This window comes from Cherax quadricarinatus, chromosome 32 (assembly GCF_038502225.1).
Source record: "Cherax quadricarinatus isolate ZL_2023a chromosome 32, ASM3850222v1, whole genome shotgun sequence".
Lineage (NCBI taxonomy): Eukaryota > Metazoa > Arthropoda > Malacostraca > Decapoda > Parastacidae > Cherax > Cherax quadricarinatus.
Window position 1 is genome coordinate 11,544,794 of NC_091323.1, and position 24,731 is coordinate 11,569,524.

At 41.3% G+C, this 24,731-nt stretch overlaps 1 protein-coding gene across 1 annotated transcript in view; it reads right to left on the minus strand.

The window, feature by feature from the left end:
- Positions 1-24,731, minus strand: part of LOC128690163 (dipeptidase 1) — a 132,193-nt gene that overhangs the window by 58,536 nt on the left and 48,926 nt on the right. Inside the window, exons 5-7 of the mRNA XM_053778719.2 lie at positions 23,929-24,105; positions 22,407-22,491; positions 14,374-14,449 (exon numbers count right to left, since the gene is read on the minus strand). Coding sequence (XP_053634694.2) covers positions 14,374-14,449; positions 22,407-22,491; positions 23,929-24,105 — 338 coding nt within the window. The remainder of the gene's footprint in view (positions 1-14,373; positions 14,450-22,406; positions 22,492-23,928; positions 24,106-24,731) is intronic.

Genomic DNA, 24,731 nt, shown 5'->3' on the forward strand with positions numbered 1-24,731 from the left:
GTGACCCAAGACTCTTGAGGTGTTTCCAGGGTTTGTGACTTCAGGAATGGCCAAGAATTGCGTCTCCTGGCAACAGCTTACATGTGTTTCCAGGGCAACAATGCATAATTGTGGCTCCTTGATTCTAGGGTGTGGCTCGAATCAGGGTGTTCAAGTGTGGCCAAGAGAGTTATGTGTGACCAGAGTTTTCAGGTGTGACCCAGATCAGGAATCCCACTCACCTAACCTTATCTATCCATTCGCATAGAAGCACCAGTCTCCCTCCCCTCCCTACCTTCTACAAGCACCAGTCTCCCTCCCCTCCTTACCTTCTACAAGCACCAGTCTCCCTCCACTCAGTACATTCTACAAGCACCACTCTCCCTCCCCTCCTTACCTTCTACAAGCACCAGTCTCCCTCCCCTCCTTACCTTCTACAAGCACCAGTCTCCCTCCCCTCCTTACCTTCTACAAGCACCAATCTCCCTCCCCTCCTTACCTTCTACAAGCACTAGTCTCCCTCCCCTCCCTACCTTCTACAAGCACCAATCTCCCTCTCCTCCCTACCTTAAACAACGTGAGATGAGAAAGCATCCACATCTCCGTTTGAGAGATGCGCAGGCAACCCGGGAGACCATCATAACACGCCAAGCCTCCGAGATCACCGCATCCTTGCGAGACGTTTGTTATGCTAATGTTGGTGTCTTGAGAAGAGAGATTGGAGGGGATGGGGAGGGGGGCACACGACTGCTTAAATGGCCGTTCACAGGCCGGCGTTTTGCTACGACCATAACTCTGGAGTACGACCACACAAGAATAATGGTATACAACCTTCTCCCTTCAGTATGATAAACACAGCTGCAGTGATGTACGACCCTCATCTATCCAGTACGACCATACCGGTACAGTGAAGTACGATTCCCACCAATTCGACGACGCCACTGGAATGGAGTACCACCCCATCACTCAAATACGACCACATCACTGCAGTAAGACCCCCACTCAAGTACGACCACACCGCTGCACTACGACCCCCACTCAATTACGATCACACCACTGCAGTATAGTAAGACCCCACTCAAATACGACCACACCACTGCAGTACGACCCCCACCCAAGTACGACCACACCGCTGCTTCACAGTACGATCCCACTCAAATACGACCACACCGCTTCAGTACAGTACGACCCCACTGCTGTAGTACCCTCACGCAAATACGATCAATTCTTTGCAGTACAGTGAATCCTTCACTGAAATACGACCACACTGCTGCGGTACGACCCTCACTGAAATACGACCACATCCCTGCCGTACGACCCCCCCCCCAATTCCCACATCGGTTGGCTATTCACAGGACGAACAAAAAACAGTGAGAAAGAGTCGAGGAAGATTCAGGTAATGACAGGTGGAACAATTGTTAAGATGAGAATTGTTGTGAGGATGAGACATGCTGTGAGGATCAGAATTATTTAAAGGGTAACTGTGAGGGTGAGAATTGTGGAAATAATTGTTGTGAGGATCAAAATTATAAGGATGAGAACCAATGTGAGGATGAGAATTATGAGAAGAATTGTGAGGAGGAGAATAATGAGGGTGATAAATATGAAGATATGAATTATGAGGATAATTGTGAGGGGAATAATAAGGAGGAGAATTATTGTGAGAATGAGAATGGTTGAGAGGATGAGAATGAGAGATATTATTTTGAGGTTAATAATCATTTTTAAGTTGCGTATGAAGAGCCATTGCAAGAAGAACCATTGGAAGAAGAACCATTGCAAGAAGAACCGTTGCAAGAAGAACCATTGCAAGAAGAACCATTAGGAACTATGCAATCACGAAATGAAGTTTGCCTGGTGTTGTAAAAAAAATTCGAAATTCTTAAGAAATAATTATAATACAAGTGTGTGTGTGTGTGTGTGTGTGTGTGTGTGTGTGTGTGTGTGTGTGTGTGTGTGTGTGTGTGTGTGTGTGTGTGTGTGTACTCACCTAGTTGAGGTTGCGGGGGTCGAGTCCGAGCTCCTGGCGTGTGTGTGTGTGTGTGTGTGTGTGTGTGTGTGTACGTACTTACCTGTATCTGGTAGCAGGGGTTGAGACACAGCTCTTGCCCTGAGTGTGTATGTGTGTATTATATATATATATATATATATATATATATATATATATATATATATATATATATATATATATATATATATATATATATATATATATATTTATATATATATGTCGTGCCGAATAGGCAGAACTTGCGATCTTGGCTTAAATAGCAACGTTCATCTTGCCATATAGGACAAGTGAAAATTTGTGTATGCAATAATTTTGCCAAAATCATTCTGAACCTAACGAAAAAAATGTATTTCACTGTGTTTGTTTAGTATTAAATTATTGTAAACAAATCTAAAATATATTTAGTTGGGTTAGGCTAAAATAAATTGTTCTTGTTATAATAAGGTTAGGTAAATTTTCTAAGTTCCTTTTGGTGCAAAATTATAAATTTTTACATCAACATTAATGAAAAAAATATATCTTTAAACGTATAAGAGAAAATTTTAGAAAGGACTTAATTTTAAATGAGTTCTTGCTAATTGACCAGTTTTACATATTCGGCACGACATATATATATATATATATATATGTCGTGCCGAATATGTAAAACTGGTCAACTAGCAAGAACTCATTTAAAATTAAGTCCTTTCTGAAATTTTCTCTTATACGTTTAAAGATATATTTTTTTCATTAATGTTAATGTAAAAATTTTTAATTTTGCACCAAAAGAATCTTAGAAAACTTATCTAACCTTATTATAAAAAGAGCAATTTATTTTAGCCTAACCCAACTAAATATATTTTAGATTTGTTTACAGTAATTTAGTACTAAACAAACACAATCAAATATATTTTTTTCGTTAGGTTCAGAATGATTTTGGCGAAATTATTGCATACACAAATTTTCACTTGTCCTATATGGCAAGATGAGCGTTGCTATTTAAGCCAAGATCGCAAGTTCTGCCTATTCGGCACGACATATATATATATACACACATACACGAGCAGGTATATACGTTTTTTGTTAAATAATTAGAGGCTAACATGTTTACTTTCAATTTCCAAGAAATGAATCTGAAAAATGTAAAATAATACGGCTGTATTTTTAAAAAAAAAAGAATATGTACTCATAAAAAAATCACACAGAATCTGAATAAATTTTAATGTTTGCAATATCAGGGGAAAATGGTCTATATCATTGGAACGCAAAGTTAAAAGGTATTTTGGAACTACTGCAACTGGCAATGTAGAGATCGTGGACTCAGGCTGATGTAGTATGTAGTGTGAGGTAAATGAGACTTTTCAGTTTAGTACACATGGTTGAAATGCTTAACTGGAGGAGTAAATATCTCATACTGTTGAAGGAGAAATAGCTTAATGGAAAGACAGACCTTTGAGATTCTTTTTAGCTGCTGACATCTTTCCATTCTGATACATTATTCATACTCCGTAATACTTTGCAAAACTCCTGGTTTCACCTCTTATATGTCTTTAAAACGTGCAGTCCCGCTCTGTACATTTCTATCCTCTTGGTAAGTAAATTTGCTTAGTGTTTATTGTTTATCTGAGAAGCCTGAGTCGGTATTGAGAAATTCGCCGTGTTCTCAGAGCAGAATGCACGGCCTCAGTGCAGTTTACCTTGACTCATTTCGAAGCTCAGCTCAGATATATATTACCGCCTCCAGGATGTAACCCACAGCAGTTGATTAATACGCAGGTACCTGTTTGCTGCTAGGTGATATGGGCCAACGAGACTGATCCTGTCACCTTGGTTGGTGAAGTTAATTAAGATGCTAGCAACTGGTCTACGAGGAGCGAGGTATCTCTCTTGACACTTTTGAGAGCTTCTATCTAGTTCTTCTTGTAATATCGGAGAGTAGGTGTGGAGTAGCTGTGGAGTAGCTGTGAAGTAGCTGTGAAGTAGCTGTGAAGTAGCTGTGAAGTAGCTGTGAAGTAGCTGTGAAGTAGCTGTGAAGTAGCTGTGAAGTAGCTGTGAAGTAGCTGTGAAGTAGCTGTGAAGTAGCTGTGAAGTAGCTGTGAAGTAGCTGTGAAGTAGCTGTGAAGTAGCTGTGAAGTAGCTGTGAAGTAGCTGTGAAGTAGCTGTGAAGTAGCTGTGGAGTAGCTGTGGAGTAGCTGTGGTTCAGTTTTATTATGTAATTTTGATCTGCCTGCACTTTTCCTTGCCCTGGTGTGGCACGTAAGAGTATGTTACATTTTATTTGGTGTATGTCACACACACGAAGGCTGCCTCCGGACCAGTGAACCACGTGCTATAGGTTTAACGATCAAAGGGGCCTCGTCATTAAACTAGTATCTCGGTTCAACCAGTCAATTACAAGAAAGCCCACCGAAACTGTGAAGCGATGTGGTACACTTGTTAAACAACTTTGGCAGTCTTGCCTTCATTCTCTGTTGGTCGTTCACGGTTCACACTGTGTCTTATGCTTTCTATTGTCTCATTGTATATAGTGTAAGTACTGTACAGAGGATATAATACGATGTAAATACCAGCTTGTTTAGGTGAAGGAAATATAATTCAGTTATTCTCTTCCCAAGTCATAATCGCATTGCGGCAAGATGTGCAGCCCATATCTATACTGTGTTGGTAATACCCAGTGAAATAATTATCTGTTCTGTTGTACCACAAACACCACTCCCTGCCATCACCACCACCACTGCTGCCTACATCACCATCACCACTGCCTGCCATAACCACCACCAATACTGCCTACATCACCATCACCACTGCCTGCCATCACCACCACCACTACTGCCTGCCATCACCACCACCACTGCCTGCCATCACCATCACCATTGCCTGCCATCACCACCACCACTGCTTGCCATCACCATCACCAATGCCTGCCATCACCACCATCAATACCACCACTGCCTGCCATCACCATCGCCACTGCCTGCCATCAATACCACTACTGCCTGCCATCACCACCACCACTGCCTGCCATTACCATCACCACTACTGCCTACCATCACTATCACCACCACCACTGCCTGCCATCACCGCCATCACCACTGCTTGCCATCGCCACCACTGCCTGCCATCACCACCACTGCCTGCCATCACCATCAACACTGCCTGCCATTACCATCACCATTACTGCATACCATCACTACCGCCACCACCACTGCCTGCCATCACCATCACAACTGCCTGCCATCACCATCAACACTGCCTGCCATTACCATCACCACTACTGCATACCATCACTACCACCACAACCACTGCCTGCCATCACCATCACTGCTTGCCATTACCTACACGACTACTGCCTTCCATCACTACCACAACTACTGCCTACCATCACCACCATCACTGCTGCCTACCATCACCACCATCACTACTGCCTACCACTATCACCACCACCACTACCTTCCATCACCACTACCACCACTGACTATCACCACCACCACCACTGCCTACAATGATCACCACCACTACTGTCTACCATCACCACCACCACTAATGCCTACCATCACCACCACCACTACTGCCTACCTTCTCCACCACCACTACTGCCTACCATCACCACTACCACTACTGCCTACCATCACTTACACTACTGTTTACCATCACCACTACCACCACTGCCTACCATCACCACCACCACTACTGCCTTCCGTCACCACCACTACTGCCTGCCATCACCACCACCACCACCACCACTGCCTACCATCACCATTACTGCTTCCTACCAACCACTGCCTACCATCACCATCATCGCCACTGTCTACCATGACCACCAGTGCTTGCCATCATCACCATCACCACTTCCGGCCATCACCACCACCACCAGTGCCTGCCATCATCAATACCCCTACTGCTTGCCATCACTACCACCACCACTGCCAGCCGTAACCACCACCACCACTGCCAGCCATCACCACCATCACTACTACTACCAGCCATCACCACCACCGCCACTGCCAGCCATCACCACCATTGTCAGCAATCACCACCAATGCTAAGTCATTTTAGAAGATTATCAAGAGGAGAGTGGTGGAACACCTGGAACGAAACACAATTATAAACAACAACCAGCATGGGTTCATGGAAGGCAAATCCTGTGTCACAAACCTTCTGGAGTTTTATGGCAAGGTGACAGAAGTAAGAAACGAGAGAGAGGGGTGGGTTGATTGTATTTTCCTGGACTTCAGGAAGGCCTTTGACACAGTTCCTCACAGGAGATTAGTGCAGAAGCTGGAGGACCAGGCACGTATAACAGGAAGGGCACTGCAATGGATCAGAGAATACTTGACAGTACGTGATGAGGTATCACAGTGGGCTCCTGTGACGAGCGGGGTCCCACAGGGGTCAGTCCTAGGACCAGTACTATTTTTATTATATGTGAATGACATGGTGGAAGGGATAGACTCTGAAGTGTCCCTGTTCGCAGATGATGTGAAGCTAATGAGAAAGATTAAATCGGATGAGGATCAGGCAGGACTACAAAGAGACCCGGACAGGCTGGACACGTGGTCCAGCAACTGGCTTCTCGATTTCAACCCTGCCAAATGCAAAGTCATGAAGATAGGGGAAGGGCATGGAACACCGCAGACAGAGCACAGGCTAGGGGGACAAAGGCTGCAAATCTCACTCAAGGAGAAAGATCTTGGGGTGACCATAACACCGAGCACGTCTCCGGAGGCACACATCAACCAGATAACTGCTGCAGCATATGGGCGCCTGGCAAACCTGAGAATAGCGTTCCGATACCTTAGTAAGGAATCATTCAAGACACTGTACACTGTGTACGTCAGGCCCATACTGGAGTATGCAGCACCAGTTTGGAACCCACACCTGGTCAAACACGTCAAGAAATTAGAGAATTTACAAATGTTTGCAACAAGGCTAGTTCCGGAACTCAGGGGAATGTCCTATGAAAAACGGTTGAGGGAAGTCGGACTGACGACACTGGAGGACAGGAAGGTCAGGGGAGACATGATAACAACATACAAAATAATACGTGGAATAGACAAGGTGGACAGAGACAGGATGTTTCAGAGAGGGAACAAAGGGTCACAATTGGAAGCTGAAGACTCAGACAAGTCACAGGGATGTTAGGAAGTACTTCTTCAGTCACAGAGTCGTCAGGAAGTGGAATAGCCTAGCATGTGATGTAGTGGAGGCATTACTCATACATAGCTTTAAGACGAGGTATGACAAAGCTCAGGAAGTAGAGAGAGGACCTAGTAGCGATCAGTAAAGTAGCGGGGCCAGGAGCTGAGTCACGACCCCAGCAACCACAATTAGGTGAGTACAATTAGGTGAGTACTGCCAGCCATCACCACCATTGTCAGCAATCACCACCACTGCCAGCCATCACCACTACTTTCAGCCATCACTACCATCACCACCGCCACAACCACTGCCTACCATCACCACCGCCTACCATCACCACCGCCTACCATCACCACCGGCACAACCACTGCCTACCATCACCACCACCACACAACAGCAACAACAACAACAACAACCACTGCCTGCCATCACCTCCAATGCCTGCCATCATCACCACCACCTCTGCCTGTCATCATAACCACCACCACCACTGCCTGCCATTACCACCACTACTGCCAGCCGTCACCATCACCACTACCAGCCATCACCATCACCACCACTGTCAGCCAATCACCACCTGCCACTCCTCACCACCTACCACTCATCACCACCTACCACTCACCACCTGCCACTCATCACTACCTGCCACTCCTCATCACCTACCACTCCTCACCACCTACCACTCATCACCACCTGCCACTCGTCACCACCTACCACTCATCACCACCTACCACTCATCACCTGCCACTCATCACTACCTGCCACTCCTCACCACCTACCACTCATCACCACCTGCCACTCCTCACCTGCCACTCCTCACCACCTACCACTCATCACCACCTACCACTCATCACCTACCACTCATCACCACCTGCCACTTCTCACCACCTACCACTCATCACCACCTACCACTCCTCACCACCTACCACTCATCACCACCTACCACTCATCACTACCTGCCATTCCTCACCACCTACCACTCATCATCACCTACCACTCATCACCACCTACCACTCCTCACCACCTACCACTCATCACCACCTACCACTCATCACAACCTGCCACTCCTCACCACCTACCACTCATCACCTACCACTCATCACTACCTGCCACTCATCATCACCTACCACTCATCACCACCTACCACTCCTCACCACCTACCACTCATCACCACCTACCACTCATCACAACCTGCCACTCCTCACCACCTACCACTCATCACCTACCACTCCTCACCACCTACCACTCATCATCACCTACCACTCATCACCTGCCACTCATCACTACCTGCCACTCCTCACCACCTACCACTCATCACCACCTGCCACTCCTCACCACCTACCACTCATCACTACCTGCCACTCCTCATCACCTACCACTCATCACCACCTGCCACTCATCACCATCTGCCACTCATCACCACCTGCCACTCCTCACCACCTGCCACTCCTCACCACCTACCACTCATCACCTGCCACTCATCACTACCTGCCACTCCTCACCACCTACCACTCATCACCACCTGCCACTCCTCACCTGCCACTCCTCACCACCTACCACTCATCACCACCTACCACTCATCACCTACCACTCATCACCACCTGCCACTTCTCACCACCTGCCACTCATCACCACCTGCCACTCCTCACCACCTACCACTCATCACCTACCACTCATCACTACCTGCCACTCCTCACCACCTACCACTCATCATCACCTACCACTCATCACCACCTGCCACTCCTCACCACCTACCACTCATCACCTACCACTCATCACAACCTGCCACTCCTCACCACCTACCACTCACCACCTCCCACTCATCACCACCTACCACTCCTCACCACCTACCACTCATCACCACCTACCACTCATCACTACCTGCCATTCCTCACCACCTACCACTCATCACCTACCACTCATCACTACCTGCCACTCCTCACCACCTACCACTCATCATCACCTACCACTCATCACCTGCCACTCATCACTACCTGCCACTCCTCACCACCTACCACTCACCACCTGCCACTCATCACTACCTGCCACTCCTCACCACCTACCACTCATCACCTACCACTCATCACTACCTGCCACTCCTCACCACCTACCACTCATCATCACCTACCACTCATCACCTGCCACTCATCACTACCTGCCACTCCTCACCACCTACCACTCATCACCACCTGCCACTCCTCACCACCTACCACTCATCACTACCTGCCACTCCTCATCACCTACCACTCATCACCACCTGCCACTCATCACCACCTGCCACTCATCACCACCTGCCACTCCTCACCACCTGCCACTCCTCACCACCTACCACTCCTCACCACCTACCACTTATCACCACCTACCACTCATCACCTGCCACTCATCACCACCTACCACTCATCACCACCTACCACTCATCACCTGCCACTCATCACTACCTGCCACTCCTCACCACATACCACTCATCACCACCTGCTCCTGCTGCATCACCTGCTCCTGCTTCATCACCTGCTCCTGCTGCATCACCTGCTCCTGCTTCATCACCTGCTCCTGCTGCATTACCTGCTCCTGCTGCATCGCCTGCTCCTGCTTCATCACCTGCTCCTGCTGCATCACCTGCTCCTGCTGCATCACCTGCTCCTGCTGCATCACCTGCTCCTGCTGCATCACCTGCTCCTGCTGCATCACCTGCTCCTGCTGCATCACCTGCTCCTGCTGCATCACCTGCTCCTACTGCATCACCTGCTCCTGCTGCATCACCTGCTCCTGCTGCATCACCTGCTCCTGCTGCATCACCTGCTCCTGCTGCATCACCTGCTAGTCCCTTGTGGATGGTCCCGGTTACAATGTTGTTTCAGCTTTAGACTTCCTCAAAGCCCCGTCTGGCGGCCACTTAATGATAGCATAATTGTCTTCATTATTCCAAACTTAAGATCGTCCGCCTCCGCAGCAAACCCCTTGTCATCACCATGGTTCTCCTTCCTAGTAATTCCTGGACTGACTCACTCCACCAACTTCAACTGAATTGCTTATGGATGTCCAACTGGGATTATATATTATGTGTGTGTGTGTGTGTGTGTGTGTGTGTGTGTGTGTGTGTCGCGCCGAATAGGTAAAACTTGCGATTTTTACTAAAATGACAATGCTCTTCTTGCCGGATAAGGCAACCGAAAATTTGTGTATGCAATAATTTGGCAAAAGTCATTCTGAACCTGACGAAAAAATATATTTCATTGCGTTTGTTTATTATTAATTATTGTAAACTTATCTAAAGTATATTTAGCTGGATTAGGCTAAATTAAATTGCGCTTGTTATAATAAGGTTAAGTAAGTTTTCTAAGGCTCTTTCGATATAAAACTTAATTTTTTCATTAACATAAATAAAAAAAATATATCTTTAAACGTATAAGAGAAAATTTTAGAAACGACTTAATTTTAAATGAGTTTTTGATAACTGACCAGTTTTACCTATTAGGCACGACATTATATATATATATATATATATATATATATATATATATATATATATATATATATATATATATATATATATATATATATATATATATATATACACTCACACACACACACACACACTCAACCCTCCTACGAAGAAAGGTTGAGGGAAATCGGCCTGACGACACTGGAGGACAGGAGGGTCAGGGGAGACATGATAACGACATATAAAATACTGCGCGAAATAGACAAGGTGGACAAAGACGGGATGTTCCAGAGATGGGACACAGACACAAGAGGTCACAATTGGAAGTTGAAGACTCAGATGAATCAAAGGGATGTTAGGAAGTATTTCTTCAGTCATAGAGTGGTCAGGCCGTGGAATAGCCTAGAAAGTGACGTAGTGGAGGCGGGAACCATACATAGTTTTAAGGCGAGGTATGATAGAGCTCATGGGGCAGGGAGAGAGAGGACCTAGTAGCAATCAGCGAAGAGGCGGGGCCAGGAGCTGTGAATCGACCCCTGCAACCACAAATAGGTAGGTACAAATAGGTGAGTATACACTGAGGAGTCGGAACGCGCCCGCATGATTAAAATTCAGTTGTAAAAAAAAATTACGGGAAAGCCCTGTTCCAAAAGTGCTTTGAAGTGACCTCTGACACTGACCTAACGCTCGTGTGTGGCTGATAAAATAATTGAAGCCTGGGGAAAACTTTTTCGGTCATCGAACTTTTCGCAGTTCGAACGCCACCTAGGGTCCAGTTAAGTTCAAATATCGAGATGCCACTATATATATAAACTTTAATTTTTCTTATCTCTTCATAAAATAAAATGTGAAAAATTAGCGTATTTTGGTGGGCAGTCATAGTTGTGTGTTGCAGCGCAGTACTTGTTACGCTTTAACCATAGACAAAATTTAGTTAAAACCTTACGAAAACTCAAAGCTTCCATTTATTTTTTAAAGAAACCCCTTGAAAATGGCAATTCTGTTACCCGTGTTCTAAACTGTGAAGGTTGTAAGGACTCCTTCACGATCCCACCCATACACACCGCTGTAGACTGCTGCATTATCGTTCGTATAGGTAAAACGCACCATTCACAGCACTACTGTAAGCTGTTGTAATATTGCAGCAGCAGGTAACACACCCGCGACTGCTGGTCAACTTAATCCTGATATTCATGGTCACTTCTCACTGAGTCTCGACCCGCATGAAATACTTTTCCGATTAGCAGCCTAAGACTTCCTTTAATATTTATGTTAGCAGTCAGGCCTTCGTGGATTCAATTTAGAATTTCATAAGAAAGGTGCGCGAAATGAGGACACTGAGGCAGTGGAGCTCTGTTAGTCTGCTGATTATAGACCTTCAGCTGATTATAAGCAATCCACTGATCATAGACATGAATTATCTCATCCATTGATTATAGAGATTCAGTTTCTCGTCCGCATATTCATTGCAGAATGTTCCATCCTTCACCCTACACGCTACGGTGGCCCGGTGGCCTGGTGGCTAAAGCTCCCGCTTCACACACGGAGGGCCCGGGTTCGATTCCCGGCGGGTGGAGATATTTCGACACGTTTCCTTACACCTGTTGTCCTGTACACCTAGCAGCAAATAGGTACCTGGGTGTTAGTCGACTGGTGTGGGTCGCATCCTGGGGGACAAGATTGAGGACCCCAATGGAAATAAGTTAGACAGTCCTCTATGACGCACTGACTTCCTTGGGTTATCCTGGGTGGCTAACCCTCCGGGGTTAAAAATCCGAACGAAATCTTATCTTAACTTCCAGCTTATAACATACGATATCCTTGAAGATTTAACCAAACTTGCAGGGTACATTTTCATTTTGTCGCATGGATTCCTCTTGGAGAGGTTCTCGATGCTGATAGCGCTGTAGTGCTGATTAAATATGCATTTAATACGTTTGAAACGACTCACAGTCGCCCAACACCTTCATGCAGTAAGTGCCTGCATTAAGGAATCCTCTTAGGCAGTTAGGGAAAAAAAACATAGGCAAGTATCGTAAAGGAGACGGAACGAGCCATCGAATTTTTGCTCCACACACTCACACACACACACACACACACACACACACACACACACACACACATACACCACACACACACACACACACACACACACACACACACCTACCTTTATTTCAGATTACGTACTCAAATCACGAACTCAGATCACATTCACAGATCACGTACGCTAAAATCAGGAGCAAAAGTTGGCGTCGCATTGCAATAATTTTGAGTAATTTTTTGACACTTAATAATTTTATAGCTGCTGGGTTTAATACTGCCTGGTACAGCAGACGTCAGCAGTAAATCTCGCCAGCTAAACCTATGAAAAATATGTGCATCAAAACACCAGCAGTATATAATACCTAAAAGTTGAAGAATAAGGCGTATTACACCCGATACACATGTTATGCATTATCCTCATGTTATCGAGTCCCGGCTCCTCAACTCAACCTCCTTCTGTAGTCACGGACCCATGAATCTGTGTGTGTGTGTATATATATTTATATATATATATATATATATATATATATATATATATATATATATATATATATATGTCGTGCCGAATATGTAAAACTGGTCAATTAGCAAGAACTCATTTAAAATTAAGTCCTTTCTAAAATTTTCTCTTATACGTTTAAATATATATTTTTTTCATTAATGTTAATGTAAAATTTTTTAATTTTGCTCCAAAAGAATCTTAGAAAACTTACCTAACCTTATTATAACAAGAACAATTTATTTTAGCCTAACCCAACTAAATATATTTTAGAATTCTTTACAATAATTTAATACTAAACAAACACAGTGAAATATATTTTTTTCGTTAGGTTCAGAATGATTTTGGCGAAATTATTCCATACACAAATTTTCACTTGTCCTATATGGCAAGATGAGCGTTGCTATTTAAGCCAAGATCGCAAGTTCTGCCTATTCGGCACGACATATATATATATATATATATATATATATATATATATATATATATATATATATATATATATGTATACATATATATATATATATATATATATATATATATATATATATATATATATATATATATATATATATATATATATATATATATATATATATATATATATGTCGAATTAGAATAGTTTCCCTGATTCGAACCTGCACACTCTGCAGCAGAGTACTCAGTACTTTAGCCACACAGCCAGATCTCAGAAAAGTATGGGCGCCCAGTCGAAGCTATAGAGTGAGTACCATATCCCGGAGTACCAGGCTTATGATAAATTATTTCATCAAATCTTGCCACATGCAGCGAACTTCGAAAGAGATTTTGGAATGCTTATCAGTTCAGTGCCTTCCTAAGCATAGATCCCAGGAGAGCGTCATGGTCATTGAGGTTATCGAAGGAGAGGACACACCTGAAGAAATAGGTTAATCTAGGCAGAGTTAGACGCCTTGTGAGGAGATACAAGGAGTCATGGGCATCCAGATTATTATTCTTTCCTCTATCCTCTTCAAGTCGTTCAGTTTGGCCTTGAAGACTGTCTATAGCCTAACCATCCAGCGTAGCTCCCAATAGGATACTCATAGAAAGGGTTTAGGAAATACTGTTATACCATCATCGCGACTAGATTATGGAAAGACCTAAATGATTTCCAGTTTTCATTTTAAGTTTTCCAGTGTTAAAGAAGTTGAAAGAGAGTTAATGAAACCCACCAAAGTAAGTTTTAAACCTTAAACGCCGTTGTTTACAGTAGCACAGCATGTGAAGTAAGTAGGATGTACCGAAGTGGAGAAGACTCACTTATTGATGCCGTCGAAGTCAGCTCCGACACCGACGTGGTCCAGACCAGCTACCTCCCGGATGTGGTTAATGTGGCCTGGGGAAAAAGGTAGAATAACAAGGAGTCAGTACCGAATGCTGAGACCAAAAAAATGGTTGTTTGGAAAAGACACCAAATGGAAACACTGGGACCCTGGTCACTTCGAATTAAAGTGACCAAGATCCCAGGACCGAAAAAGTGTCCTCTGAAATGTCATTGTATTTATTTTAATTTTTTTTATACAAGAATATAAGTTACGATACTGTGGTTGCAACTATTTACAACTAGCCTACAAAAAAAAAATAAAAAAGAAAAAGAAAATAGAAATAGATGACGTTTCGGTTCTCCCTGAACCATTATCAAGTTACTCGAGACATCAATAATGTTCCGGAACACTGTCATGGTTTCATTTCCAATTTTTGGGTAAGTTGAAATCTTACCCAAAAAGTGAAATACACCAAAATGCAACAAAAATAAGGTAAAATACAACAAAAATAAGGTGAATTTGACATGAAAAATAATATGCAAAGAATTCTTGAATAAAATGGTAAAATTGGATATCAAATGGAATGCAAAATGGCAAAAATAGAATACAAAATGGTAAAATAGGATACAAAATGGTGAAATAGAATACAAAATGGTGAAATAGAATACAAAATGGTGAAATAGAATACAAAAGGGTAAAATAGAATACAAAATGGTGAAATAGAATACAAAATGGTAAAATAGAATACAAAATGATGAAATAGAATACAAAATGTTGAAATAGAATACAAAATGGTGAAATAGAATACAAAATGATGAAATAGAATACAAAATGGTGAAATAGAATACAAAATGGTGAAATAAAATACAAAATGGTGAAATAGAATACAAAATGGTGAAATAGGATACAAAATGGTGAAATAGAATACAAAATGGTAAAATATAATACAAAATGGTGAAATCGAATACAAAATCGTAAAATAGAATACAAAATGAAAATACAATTGGAATGCTCGTCAGTGGAATGGATGAAAAAAGCCACATGTGGTCGAAATAGCTTTCCTTACAACAACTTTTCGCTGTTTACAGGTTCATATAGTGTTATCGTGTATGACCTAATAAAGCTTTACACACAGCGGAACATTCTTCCGTAAAAAAAAAAAATCTGTAACGTGTGTCTTCTTGTCAATTGTCGGCAGTATAATATCTAGGTCCAGAAGACAGCTGGTGAGTTGCTCCAGGATTTAGCAGGATATGTCATTCATAGATGAAGAGGGTTATTGTGGTTGTTTGCAGAATGTAACGTGTATTTGTGTGATGGTTAATCCCTGAACGAGTAATCACTTGACCAGACTCAGATTTAGGTGAAACTGACAAAACACCAGAACAGTTTTGATCACAGTCACACGGTAGACACATTATTCATGGTATACAATACCGATAAGTTGACGAATAACACACATGTGCAACACTTGGGTGTCTTCATTGCTGGCAGTAAAGTTACACAAGTGTTGCATATGTCTTTTTTTTTATCAACGGATGAAGCGATGTTGAGGTACAAGTATCTCGTGACGGCTATTGTTATCATTCGCTGTTGAGAGTAAGACACATGTGCAACATCTGGGTATCTTTATTGTAGACGTTTCGCCATCCAGTGGCTTTATCAATACAAATTCTAGGACATAACTTGAAGACAGTAGAACTATGTACAGAAGATGAGGTAATCAGTCCCTCAACCTTGGAGTAGGTGCGAAGAGCACCATAGTCGTGGAGATTCTCCACGACTATGGTGCTGTTCGCACCTACTCCTAGGTTGAGGGACTGATTACCTCATCTTCTGTACATAGTTCTACTGTCTTCAAGTTATGTCCTAGAATTTGTATTGATAAAGCCACTGGATGGCGAAACGTCTACACTAAAGATACCCAGATGTTGCACATATGTCTTACTCTCATCTTGTCGATATTATATACCATTCGTACACATCATTCGCTGTTACACCTTCAGCTTCCATGTCTCTCCGGTATCTCAGGGAGAATTCTCAGAAATTTCCTCTCGCTTTCAAGTCTGTTGCTTGTATGTTGGTACAATTACCGACAATATGTAAAGAAAAAGGACACAAGTGCAACTAATGTGACATTTTATTGAGGCAACGTTTCGCTCTCCAGGAGCTTTGTCAAGCCGTTACGGCTTGACAAAGGATCACCACCGTAAGTTCTCCGAACTTACGGTGGTGATCCTTCAGTCTCTGGCAGTGCCGCTTGTATTTATTAGTCGGCAGAATAGAAAATTACGCTACCATGGCTAGAACAGTTCAACAGGATGCCTGCTCCTACGGGTCCAGGACGGATCGAAACGTCGTCCCGAGGTTTCTCTCCCAAGTCCATCTTTTTGGTGCATTTGTTGGCAGGTTACTTTGATTGTGTTTTGGCGTTTGTAACGTTCATTCCAGTTATTATTGTCTGTCTTCTCTTTCTCTCTCACTCCTTCATCAGTGTGTTCTCTCTCGCAAAGTTCTGGTTGATTATTTCACAAAACAGTACTGTATAGCCCTTGTGGCTTAGCGCTTCTTTCTGGTTATAATAATAATAATATTTCACGTAAGAAAAGCATCCCGGTTGAGCCCCTGGGCCGGGAGAGACGTATGGGTGTCTCCTAGCACCTGCTCCACTAGTCACCTAGCAGTTAATATATACATAAGGGGTAGTCGACTGTTGTGGGTCACATTAGGGGGAATACCTAAATATGACCCCAGTGGAAACAAGTCACACTGGCTTTCTTGGCTTATCCTGGGTTATTGAATTTCCGCGTAAATTCTCGTTCCAGCATTTCCGTCTCTTTGTTCGCAACCTTCCCGTATATGCAGGAGACGTGATCACATTGGCTCCCATCTCATTACCTTTCCTGCACATACTTCCTCGTGGAAGGATCCAACCAGCGCCCACACCATCTCTACTGATCCTTTCTCCCCTCGTGGAAGGATCCAGCCAGCTACTGCTGAATCTCTGCTGGGCCTTCATGCCATTGTGGAATCTAGCCAGCGCTTACATTCTCAGCGCTCTTTCCCCTCCCTTGTCTCTGGAGCATGTTAAGAGGCACGTAAGTTCCTCCCGTCTTCTAATAACATGTTCTTTTTTCAAATAAAATCTACCTTGATCATAATTACTAAATGAACGTGTTATTAGAAGACAGGGGTACTTAAGCGCCCCTTAAAACTTCAGAATCCCTCCGACCCATGCTTTATATTAAGAATATGAGAACAGAGTAACGCTGCAGAAATTCTAGAGATCCGTGCCTGGCAGGTCCTACCCAACCATTCTTACTCTTGAAACCGTCTATTCAAATTATTTGTATCAATGACTCTACCAGGCTGTTTGTTTCACTCAACTAAATTCTTATTGTGGAATATAGACATTTGATAAAGCCCACATAGTGGGCTTTATCAAGTAACAAACAGATCTGTTTGACTTGACAAAGCCTACTGTGTGGGCGAAACGTTGTCAATAAAGGATCGCATTATATTGCATTTGTGTCTATTTTTTCCATTGGGCAACTTTTGTGGGGAGCCATGATCAAAGCAGTCTGAAGGCTGCAACGTTTCTGCAGAATGTCCTTCAAGACGAACTTGGCGTCTCAAGGGCCCTTGTGAACTGCTGTGCATTACGCAAGTGTTATTCAAACTATCTCTATTGAATGTTCAGTCACTGAGGTGCTGGTTCAAGCTTCTGCCTGTCTCCCCAACATATTGAATGTGAGAACGTAAGACCTATGATAACACTGATGATTAACAATGTCGACAAGTTGGTGAACAAGGCAAGTGCAGCACCTGGCTTCTACAAATACTCTCATAGTACTAGAGAGTGTACAGTGATTACCATGGTACAATGTGAAGATCAATATTACCATGGTACAGTGTGAAGACCAATATTACCCTGGTACAGTGTGAAGATCAGTATTACCATGGTACAGTGTGAAGATCAGTATTACCATGGTACAGTGTGAAGATCAGTATTACCATGGTACAGTGTGAAGATCAGTATTACCATGGTACAGTGTGAAGATCAGTATTACCATGGTACAGTGTGAAGATCAGTATTACCATGGTACAGTGTGAAGATCAGTATTGCCATGGTACAGTGTGAAGACGTTTCGCCATCCAGTGACTATTAGCTCAGTACGGGTGAAATTTGAAGATGAAACTAGAATTAGAAGAAGACGAAGTAATCACTCCCTCAGCCTAGATGAAGGTGTTCACCAAGACTACAGTGGTGAGCACCTTCCTATAGGATGAGGGACTAATTTCCTCGGCTTCTATTGTCTTCAAATAACCTCGGCGAAATATCTTCAGGATAAAGATACCCAGGTGTTGCACATAAGACCTAATACCTTATCTCGTCTCCTACATGGAAAATATTCACACTTGTGTTAATCTAGACAATCCTAGCTAGTTTCTTCTTAACTAAATCCTTGATGGTTTCAAATGCAATAGTGGTCACACTTATTTTGTGGCTTGGCTCCCTCACCCACAGGAAACACGACGTATTTAGTAGGTGACTGTTCCCTTTTGGCCGTGTTGATAGTGATTCCGAGTACCCGTGTGCTGGATAAAGTGATCATATTTCTGTTCAGTTAACGATGGGTTGTGAATTCTATGTGCTCTAAGGCAGAGTCCGATTTTGACATCTTTACTGCGTGAATCTTGAGAGTAAAAATGCAACAGGTCGTCCTTATTAGTGGGTTTCCTGTGCACTTTGCAGAAGATTCTGTTCTCGCCTGCACCTAGTAAGACATCTAATAAAAGGAGTTTATTTTCCGTTTCTTCCTGAGCAGCAAATTTGAAGATTGACTCTACGCTGTTGATTTTGACAAACTGTGTTAATAACACACGACTAGGGACTGTAACCAGAGAATCGTCCATTCAGAGTAACATGTTAGGTTACTGGGAATAATGGGTAGGCTCTTGATGGCAGTTTCCGAGACGATAGATCAATGCTTAGGTAGTTATAGCATCTTTGAAGTATTCATCAACGTGGTTCATCCACACCACTCACTACAAGAGCTGGTGACACAGGCTCAGTAACCTGACGTACCTAACCTTACCTTACATAGCTCTCATGACTTCCTTTCTCTTTATATTCTGGGTTTCGCTATTCTCTGTATTGGACTGAAAAAGTTCCAATGTGCAAAACGTTGCCCAGTTCAGTGTCTCAAGTGTTCCAGTTCTGTTTATTTCATAATTTGTCACTACTGTCGTACTTATTATTGCACTTACATATTTATTACCATATCATTGCTTTCCTATATCTTTCTATTTATTTTTTATCTGTCCTCAGTCCATTTTTTTGCGAATTTTGTCACATATCTTTCTCACCCTTTTTTATAATCACATTTATGCATCTGTTTTATTTTACGCTAAAAAAAAAATGTCTCTTCATACCACGCCTTCTAGGTGAGTAAATTTAAAATTTCCTATTGTCTGTAGAAAAACTCCTGATGGAGGTTTTGCCTCGTCATTTTCTTCTGCTTGTTTCCCAGGTTGTGTATCCATGGCGTAACATGGAGACCACAGCTGCGGGTCGTGATGTAAATAAACCCTTACCATCGCTTTATCTGAGGGATTTATCTATTCTTCGTGATAAGAAAGGAAGTAGTCTGTGAGCCTCGTTATGAACACTTACGTATGGATGATTTGGCTTCAAATTTCTGTTAACCAGGATAGATATGTTCACAATTTGAGCAGCAGTAGAGCATCTGTCTCGACTTTGGTGGACGGAAGATGGAGCCTACATCACTCTTGGTGCTGAGTGAAGTACTACATGGGTTTAGCGAGCCACATAAATAAGTTAAATTTTTGCTAACCAGAACCCTAAGCCGTTCTCTCATCCAGTGTCAATAAGTTCCATATTTTGTTTTTGGGAGGCGGAGTTACTTGCTCTCCCTTGAAGGCAGGAAAGCAAACATTTGTTAAGGAGCACCAGATGTGTCTTGGTGCAAGCCACGGAGTGAACAACCCAGTTTGGGTTTAATATATTGCTGGCAAGTGACAGTCATAGTTAATCCAATATATATTCTTTATAAAACATTCTTTAACGTAAGCACAAAATAATGACGAGCAAACTAAGTGTAACCTGGGAATTGTTATAAGCTTATATATTGTTATGAGGTTATATATTGTTATGAGGTTATATATTGTTATGAAGTTATATATTGTTATGAGGTTATATATTGTTATGAGGTTATATATTGTTATGAGGTTATATATTGTTATGAAGTTATATATTGTTATGAGGTTATATATTGTTATGAGGTTATATATTGTTATGAGGTTATATATTGTTATGAGGTTATATATTATTATGAGGTTATATATTGTTATGAGGTTATATATTGTTATGAAGTTATATATTGTTATGAGGTTATATATTGTTATGAGGTTATATATTGTTATGAGGTTATATATTGTTATGAGGTTATATATTGTTATGAAGTTATATATTGTTATGAGGTTATATATTGTTATGAGGTTATATATTGTTATGAGGTTATATATTGTTATGAGGTTATATATTATTATGAGGTTATATATTGTTATGAGGTTATATATTGTTATGAAGTTATATATTGTTATGAGGTTATATATTGTTATGAGGTTATATATTGTTATGAGGTTATATATTGTTATGAAGTTATATATTGTTATGAGGTTATATATTGTTATGAGGTTATATATTGTTATGAAGTTATATATTGTTATGAGGTTATATATTATTATGAGGTTATATATTGTTATGAGGTTATATATTGTTATGAGGTTATATATTGTTATGAGGTTATATATTGTTATGAAGTTATATATTGTTATGAGGTTATATATTGTTATGAGGTTATATATTGTTATGAGGTTATATATTGTTATGAGGTTATATATTGTTATGAGGTTATATATTGTTATGAGGTTATATATTGTTATGAGGTTATATATTGTTATGAAGTTATATATTGTTATGAGGTTATATATTGTTATGAGGTTATATATTGTTATGAGGTTATATATTGTTATGAGGTTATATATTGTTATGAGGTTATATATTGTTATGAGGTTATATATTGTTATGAGGTTATATATTGTTATGAAGTTATATATTGTTATGAGGTTATATATTATTATGAGGTTATATGTTATGAGGTTATATATTGTTATGAAGTTATATATTGTTATGAGGTTATATATTGTTATGAGGTTATATATTGTTATGAAGTTATATATTGTTATGAGGTTATATATTATTATGAGGTTATATGTTATGAGGTTATATATTGTTATGAAGTTATATATTGTTATGAGGTTATATATTATTATGAGGTTATATGTTGTTATGAGGTTATATATTGTTATGAAGTTATATATTGTTATGAGGTTATATATTATTATGAGGTTATATGTTATGAGGTTATATATTGTTATGAAGTTATATATTGTTATGAGGTTATATATTATTATGAGGTTATATGTTATGAGGTTATATATTGTTATGAAGTTATATATTGTTATGAGGTTATATATTATTATGAGGTTATATGTTGTTATGAGGTTATATATTGTTATGAGGTTATATGTTATGAGGTTATATGCTGTTATGAGGTTATATATTGTTATAAGGTTATAGTATGTTATTACCTGGAGACGTAGAGAGAGTTCTGGGGGTCAACGCCCCCGGGGCCCGGTCTGTGACCAGGCCTATGAGGTTACACATTTTTCTATTTAATTGTATATTTGGTGATATTAAGAGTGTAGTCAACACTGTCATTGTTTATGGGTATTCCACATGTTGACAAGAAAATAACAACGAAAATCAGACTTTACTACAGTTGCAACTGCAGTCGAAAATATATTTATTGTGTACAGTACTTTGACCCTTATAAATCTTCCCCTGACGGTAGTAACGCGCAAAACAATGAATGAGACTTAGGTACTTAGAGACACTTTCCCGGTAGTTAGGAAAATCTGGACAACCACACCAACACTTACGGACAACATCGTGGACACTGGCGGAGTCGTTGCAGGTGAGGAAGTAGTTGTAGAAACTGACCATTACTATCCCACCGTTTAAGTGCTGCAACACAACAATTAACCAGCGTTAACATCGGGTTATGGTACAGTGATGACATTACTATCCCACCGTTTAAGTGCTGCAACACAACAATTAACCAGCGTTAACATCGGGTTATGGTACAGTGATGACATTACTATCCCACCGTTTAAGTGCTACAACACAACAATTAACCAGCGTTAACATCGGGTTATGGTACAGTGATGACATTACTATCCCACCGTTTAAGTGCTGCAACACAACAATTAACCAGCGTTAACATCGGGTTATGGAACGGTGGTAAATCAAAACAAATCCCCCCCCCCCAAAAAAAAAAGGGGACATACAAAATCAAGGAAACAGGAGGTAATAATAGCGGTTTGATCTGAGGAAAGGAAGAGTACCTCCATTTTCTTGGACCTAGATCATCTCGCCAGAATCTAAACACTACTAATGGAGAAGGGGATAATATCATGACTTTAAAAGTTATTTGATAAAACTAATTACTTAAACCATTTGATTTTTCGCGAATGTCTAAACGAAATTAAAATAATTTTAATGTTCCGGGACATTTAATGTCATTTCGGGATATTTAATGTTATTCAAGACTTTTTATTTGCGACATTAATGGGCTCAGCCTGATAATGATGCAGAAGTGTATATGTGAAATATTTTTTTCCCCAAATCAATGAGAAATGTGAAATGTTTTAGCAAGGTCAGTGCCAAATGCGAAATATGTTTTTGTAAATGTCAGATGAGAAATACGTTTGATCAAGATCCTTGTGGAATGTGGAATACGTTAAATCAGGATCCAAAATGTGAAACACGTTAAATCAGGATCCAAACAAAATGCGAAACACGTTAAATCAAGATCCAGGCGAATCGGAAAACACGTTTCGTCAAGATCGATGTCAAATATGAGATGTTCCAACAAATGTGAAGTCTTGCAGATGTCTCTCGAGATTTTATTGCAGTCTCAGAATTAGATGAAGTTTTTACAGCTTAGAGGTTGTCTGAATATTTTTTCCCATAACGTAAACAAATAATCAACTTTGCCCATGGTTGTTTAGTCAGGAGTTATATTTTTTATTATGTAAGCTATTCCAAACCCATTTTTTTTTTTTACAGTCCTAAGACACCTATGTTGATTAATATTAGTGCATGCTATAGGATATATATATATATATATATATATATATATATATATATATATATATATATATATATATATATATATATATATATATATATATATATATATAATTTCATTTATTATGAGCCTTTTATCACATGCTTGAGAATATCCTCTGTCACTTTAGCGCCACTTACCACTTAAAGATATTTGATATTTGACACTTCAACTTCACTTACCAGTTTATATCACCTGATACATGAGCGCCACTTACTACTCAGTGATCTCACTTGCTTGAGGATATTCTCTGACACTTGAGCGCCACTTACCACTTGCTTGAGGATATCATCTGGCACGTTGCGTGAGTGACGACAGAGTGCGTGAGCGGAGGAGTGAGAGAAGATGACAGGTGCGCGGGAGACAGCTAGAGCATCTCTCATCGTCTGCTGAGAGACGTGAGAGAGATCCACCAGCATCCCCAGACGGTTCATCTCCAGCACGACTTTCTGACGGCAGGAAGAGACAGAGAGGTGAGATCAGAGAGAGATAGAGATATCTGAGAAGCGTTCAAGATAATGGAACTCGCTTCTTAGTAATTTTTTATGTATTTGGGTCGAAGCTGTCACAAAAGGAACAGATAGAAAGAAACATCTGGAAAAGAACAACTGGAAAGAAAACAGCTGGGAATGAAACATCTGGGAGTGAAACAGCTGGGAATGAAACAGCTGGGAAGGAACAAGTGGTAAGGAACAACTAAAAGGCAGCAGCTGGAAGAGAACAACTGGAAAGGAGCAGCTGGAAGGGAACAGCTGGAAGAGATTTATTTGGATCTTTCAGCATAAGGAGTAGGGGAGGCTCGATCCTCCTTTCGCTGATCAACTAGCCAGGCTATGGGGAAAATCATGGAAAAGAAAGGAACACGGTGAAAGTGCTGGAAAAGATCACCTTGAAGGCAATGGCAGGAAAGAGAAAGCTGGAGGGAGGGGAAAGTAGAGGAGGAGAGGGGTTGGGGAGGGGAGGGGAGGGGAGGGGAGGGGAGGGGAAAGGAGGGAACTGGAAAAGAAAGACTCAGGGTAAAAATAAATAAAATTTTGTCTCCATGGGTTTATTTTCTTTTCATAATAATAAGAAT